Source organism: Ranitomeya imitator, chromosome 2 (assembly GCF_032444005.1).
Source record: "Ranitomeya imitator isolate aRanImi1 chromosome 2, aRanImi1.pri, whole genome shotgun sequence".
Classification (NCBI taxonomy): domain Eukaryota; kingdom Metazoa; phylum Chordata; class Amphibia; order Anura; family Dendrobatidae; genus Ranitomeya; species Ranitomeya imitator.
Window position 1 is genome coordinate 32450070 of NC_091283.1, and position 6140 is coordinate 32456209.

Genomic DNA, 6140 nt, shown 5'->3' on the forward strand with positions numbered 1-6140 from the left:
GGGCGGCAGATCTTTGTGCAGAGTCGGGGCTCCTCCGGCATTTACCAATTCCTCAAAGCCCGAAGGCACCGGCAGCTCCATTGCTGCGATGCGGTGGTCTCTGGGAAAATGGCCGCTGGGGTCGGCGCATGCTCAGATTCAGATCTCGTCCTGAGATCTCGGGAGACGAGATCTGAATCTGAGCATGCGCCGCCCCCAGCGGCCATTTTCCCGGAGGCCACCGCATCGCAGCAATGGAGCTGCCGGTGCCTCCGGCCTTTGAGGAAATGCCGGAGGAGCCCCGACGTTGCACGAAGATCCGCTGCCCCACAGCACAGAGCCCTGACATTGCACGAAGAGGAGCCACCGCACCACAGCACCCACGCGGCACAAAGAGATGCAGCCGCCGCGCTCCCCAGCACAGAGACCCCATGCTGCTACAATGAGGTAATAGGGGGATACTCCACTCAAACTTTCCTGCGAGACGCCGCCTCTTCGTTATCGGGACCACTCCCCCCCCAAAAGGCACATTAGTCACTGGCCCTATAAGACGACACATGGCATATAAGAAGACCCCCGACTTTTAAGAAGATTTTATATATTAACTGGAAAAGTTGGGGGGGTCGTCTTATACGCCCAGTCGTCTTATACGCCGGAAAATATGGTACATACTGAGGTTATAGATGCAGTTGAATTCAATGGTGGAACAGGGAGCGCTCAGCTTCCACTTCACCATTAAGCCTGTGGGTCTGAGTCTGAAGCACAATGATGTTATTAGATTGCGCCTGCTGGAGCTTCAGACAACACAGTCAACATGCTCCACAGAGCAGATCACGGCGACAGGAAAATGATGTCAGGGGAGGATTTTTTTGTCATTCAGTGCTTTTGTGTGGGGAGTTATGAGGGTATCATACTGTTTGGAGAGAGTGGGTGCATCATACTGAGTCGCCCGCCTGGGCAGCGGGATACTCGGTACCGGGTCCGGTCGCAATTAAAGGGGAAGTCATGGTGGCTGCGACCCGGTCCGTGGCCCTCGGCGCCCAATTAAAGGGAAAGGTCTTTTAAGGGGATTTGTATTAAAGTTTGTGTTCGTGACGCCACCTGTGGTTCTCGGTCAGAGGGGACCGACGCCTCTTAAAGGGGTCCTCTGGGGGATGTTACTGCAGCATAGATGGTGACGCCTCCCACAGGTGAAGCGGGGTCCCCAGGGCTCCCGATGTGCTGAGCAGAGATGGTGTATGCCGGCAAATAAATGGAGGACACAGAGTTGTAACGTCTTTACCTGGTTTACTGATGGTAGCAGTCCACAGTCCAGGGTACCAGGAACAGGTGGTGATGTGGTCCTACCGGCCTGGAGGCAAAGGTGATCCCTCTCCCAGGTGAGGTCCATAAGCCTTCTTGCTCGTGCTCGTATGCAAGGTCCTTGCTGCCTGTGGCTTCCGTACAAAGTCCTCTCTCTCCCGTCCTGGGACAATTACCTGTATGGTGGGCAGTGTGAGCCTTTTTATAGGGTTTCTATTACGATCCGGGCTCCTAATATATTGGTGCACCTTCAGGTGTGGGTGCAGGCGAATCACATACAGTTCTATGCCTTCCGGTTCTGCCGTGCGACCTGGAGTAAAACACAGCCTCTGGCTCCTGGTGCCTGGTTCCTGCACTTCAGCTCTGAGGGTGCCCGGTCACAGTTCCCCTCTGAGCCCCTTTCCTTCTCCTGTGCTTCTTTCCTCCGATGCTTCACTACATTCAACCCCTCGGGTTCACTTCCTTTCCTGGAGCTGCAGCTCAGTCCTGGCTGCACGGCTCCGCTGTCAGCTCTCACTCCTCTCACTTCACTGTCTGCTCCAGACTGAACTAATCCTCCTCCAGACCAGAACACATAAAGCTGGGGAAGCTCCCCTGAATCTGGGTTCTGATCTCTCCTTCTGGCCTGGATTCAGAATGTGTTGTATGTAGGTGCGTTACCTGGTAAAGGAAATCCTTCTTGCCTCCAAGCATGATATTGCCCTCCCTGAAAGGAAGGCAACATCACTGTAACAACCGGTTACCTGGGGTGTTACAATACTGTATGTAGGCACCTATGGGGCCATCATACAGTGTGGAGGGTAAATCTTTCGGGGCCATAATACTGTATGGACTATGTCATCTTTTGGGTTCCCCACTTACAGATGGTTTATGAAACTGGGTTAAAAACAAACAAACAGGGCCATTGTGTCAGTCTGCACCCCTCAGGTCTTGCACAGTGTTTTTGCACATTATTCTTGTAATAATTCTTAACCAGGTGGCTTTTTTCCCCAAATTATGACTCTTAAGAAATGTAATATAAAACTTTAAAAAATAACATAAATATCATATATCAAAGGACATTCAAGAGCGTCAATAGAGTTCATAATCATTTATTAAAAATGCATTCCAAAATAAATAACAAAACTTTGGAAAAAGGAAGCCGTAAAATCGGCCCCAATAAAGTTAAGGCCCATTCCAGCCTCGATAGTGTTACATGATAACAGCGCACAGTCTACATTGCTTAGCAATAGAAACATCACTTTTTGGATCCCTAAAATAACAAAAGGGAGCCCATACTTTTTAACATAAAGAATATAAATCACACAGGATAATAGAAAGAAATCTGAGATGTCACCAAGAATGATTCAGCGATGGCAATGCCCCATAGGGGTGACAATAGCAATATGATTACTTAATTATAATGCATGGCATGAAGTCACATGAGAAACAGGTTATTTGGGAAGCAGAATGCTTCCCATATGACATAATTATATCATACTACTATACTATATAATAGTTCCAGTTTTAAACTTGTGTATCTGGGGCTTCCTGTGACTTGTCGATCCTTATAGATTTTAAGGTTACGTGTCAACAAAATGGACTTACATACATTGTATGCACATGTTGCAGCACATTGAGAAACATACACATAAAACAAAAAAATACAGTATAGGTTAAATAAATAAATAAATAGATAAATAGTATATAAATAGTAAATTCATAAAAAATGGCCATGAATCTGGAGAGAACTTCCAACATGGAAAGAACTTCAACCAGGAGTGAACTTCCAACTGGAAGAGAACTGTAATCTGGAGAGAACTTCCAACCAGGAGAGAACTTCCAACCTGGAGAGAACTCCATCCAGGAGAGAACTTCTAACCTGGAGAGAACACCATCCAGGAAAGAACTTCCAGCCGGGAGAGAATTCCATCCAGGAGAGAACTTCCAACCGGGAGAGAACTCCATCCAGGAGAGAACTTCCAACCAGGCAACAACTCCATTAAGGAGAGAACTTCCAACTGGGAGAGAACTCCATACAGGAGAGAACTTCTAACCTGGAGAGAACAGCATCCAAGAAAGAACTTCCAGCCGGGAGAGAATTCCATCCAGGAGAGAACTTCCATCTGGGAGAGAACTCCATACAGGAGAGAACTTCCAACCTGGAGAGAACACCATCCAGGAGAGAACTTCCAACCAGGAGAGAACTCTATCCAGGAGAGAACTTCCAACCAGGAGAGAACTTCTGTTGTGTCTGAGTTGACCTATTTTCTGACCTGCATGTTCAGGACCCATACACGTGGAGAGTACACTAATGGTTTGTAAACATAAAAGGCCATCTTCTCCAAAATTTGCTAGTGATAGGGGTAAAAGTTCAAGTTCTGAAGTCTACCAACAAGTTAACAGTCCAAATTTAATTTATAACTTTGATGGTACTGAGAGAGTGCTGTACTGTTATACAGCAAGGATCCCAAAGTAGACTTGTCCAGTGTATGTATCCAGAAACTCAACATTTGGAGTCTCGGCTGAAATTATATCTCCTTTATCAAGTTTGAAAAGCCCTCCTTGATAAATTGGCTGTGTCCAGGGGGATTTGGAATTTGCATTGCACACTGACTTACTGGATTGGAGGAGGACTATTGGTTCATCATTATTCTCATCCTTTTTGAGGACCTTATGGATGAACTCACTCTTTTTTGGGCAAACTGTGCCTGTGAACAACACTTGGGTATAAACAAAATAAAGACCATCTTGCCGAATTTCCAAGGAGTTCTTGACAAGCTTTATGCTGTCTTCTATGAAGGAATTTTCGGAGCCATGTTGCCATTTAATGTTGTCTTCTACTTTTGTTCCTGCAAAAATAAAAAATAATAATCGTTAGGTTCAAGTTTTTTCAGGGAGGAAATTGGCGCTCAAATATTGTTCCCTGACTCATGTAAAGACAGGTCCTTAATACTCACCAATCAAATGAGCAGCGGCCCTCTTTCCCTTCATGGCTTGGGCCTGCGGTACTGATTCTGCAAGAACAAAAAAAAAGACTCCAGTCAATACAGTTACCCTGGTTTTTAGTGTAGTGTCACTATTTTTCACATCTCCATCGAGTCAGCTCAGACTGTTGCCAAAAATTCTTGACGTATTGCCAGACCCATTGCGGTAACTTTAATCTACTGGGCTGCAATCTGTAATAGGGTCATCAACTACTAAAATCATTAATAGTAATGTATCCTCATAGGGGGACCTTTTGGGAACCTTTTTGGCACCCTAAGTTATGCCCCTACACAGCCTAATATCCAAATATCAAGCGCAGCCTGTATCCCTTCCAATATTCTTGTCTTACAAAATGAAATTTTGGTGGCACTCCTCTTTGTCAATGGTTCCCTACAAGAATAACTCTTATGAGTTGACTAGGATATAAAATGAAAGACCTGTTCCAGACTTTTGGGGCTCATCAGCCCAAGATAAAAACCTAGAATACCATTTTTTTTTTTAAATCATGGAGCTATTGTATGGTGCTACCATGAGGCACCGGATTTGTCTTGTGTTGGCACATGCCGCTACTAAAAGTTATTATTTGCCTCCCTATAAAATGAGATATATGCAGATGTACGATATGGACTGACAGCAGTGTATGGCTGTATTAATACATGTGCACGAGGTGTGAGCATAAAAAATCAGAAGGAACTCGGAAGACTCGAATCCCACCTGCCATTAATTCCATCCAAAATCTGTCTTGGTCATCATCCTTACCTAAATAATTCTTGATTCGAAGAACTTCTGGCACCTGAAATTCATCCTGAATCTGAAAAGAAAGAAAAGGAACCATGATTAGCTGAACAGTCGGGTGGAATCCTTCCAGCTCTCATTGTGTCATGTGGAATGAATGGAGGAAGCAGATATCAAAACTTGATAAACCGGAGTGACGAGAGGAGCGGCTGGAAGCCCAGGGGAAATCTGCCTTGTGGAACTGTTAGTACAAGCATGCCCTAGACAATCCTAGTGCTGGGGTACTAATTTAGTTGAATGCTATGAAGATCTGTAGATTTTTGGATGCAGCAGCGCCGAGTTTGTCACTTCAGCTTTGCCTCATCTGTATAGATCTGTAGTCCTTAAAGAGACACGCACCTTCTTTGGAGTCGGGATGATCTGGAAGTGAAGCAGGGCTAAAATGATGGTTGCGCCCAATAATAAGACGAAGGAGCCGATGCTGAGCCAGTGGATGCACGATGTCCTGCTTCTTTGCACACTTTGGAGCAGGGGTTCCTCGCTGCGCACCTGTGTCAGTTCCATCTCTCTGCACTGTGTTCTTCTATTATCTTCTTATATCCTGGTTGTAATTTTGTGCCTTTTTTATGTATATATTTTTTTTTTTAACTCCAGGCAGTTGCTGTTTTGAAGGCTTTTTGTGCTTTAATGAGTTCTCTCTCCTCTACAGGAATTTAAACCCTGGCCTCCAAAATTTCCCGTGACATCAGGCTGGGTGGAAATCTATGGGTGACACCTTCTGCTGCCGCTGTTCACTCTGTTCTCTGTCTCCTCCCTCGGTGAAACAAGAAATAACGGCCGATTAGAAAAAGAAACTTGAAAAAGAAAAGGGGAAGCACAATGGCCTGCCCTGCAATCTTGGAAAAGAAACTTCTGCATTTTTTCAATGGTGTCATGTGGAAACTGACAAGTTTGGACGCTGGCTGAATTGTGGAAGAAGAGGGTGAAGCTAATAATGGTAAAATATAAAGGAGGGTTGTGTCACCTATTCACAAAGTATCTGATAAATGTAGGATTTATGGCGGGTCGAACAGCTTAAAAAAATTGGGTCCAAAAGCCCACCGTATGAAAGAAACGTCACTGAGCATGTGCGACCACTGATTTATCAAAGTTAAGGA

The 6140-nt window shown here is 45.2% G+C and overlaps 1 protein-coding gene across 1 annotated transcript; it reads right to left on the reverse strand.

Annotated features, from left to right (window-relative positions):
* Nucleotides 1–2356: 2356 nt before the first annotated feature.
* LOC138661601 (tumor necrosis factor-like) lies at nucleotides 2357–5681 on the reverse strand. Its single transcript, XM_069746421.1, has 4 exons — nucleotides 5383–5681; nucleotides 5008–5059; nucleotides 4221–4277; nucleotides 2357–4112 (listed from the first exon to the last, which is right to left on the reverse strand). The coding sequence occupies exons 1-4, from the start codon at nucleotides 5545–5547 to the stop codon at nucleotides 3715–3717; spliced, it is 672 nt and encodes a 223-aa protein (XP_069602522.1). The 5' UTR covers nucleotides 5548–5681; the 3' UTR covers nucleotides 2357–3714.
* Nucleotides 5682–6140: the final 459 nt, after the last annotated feature.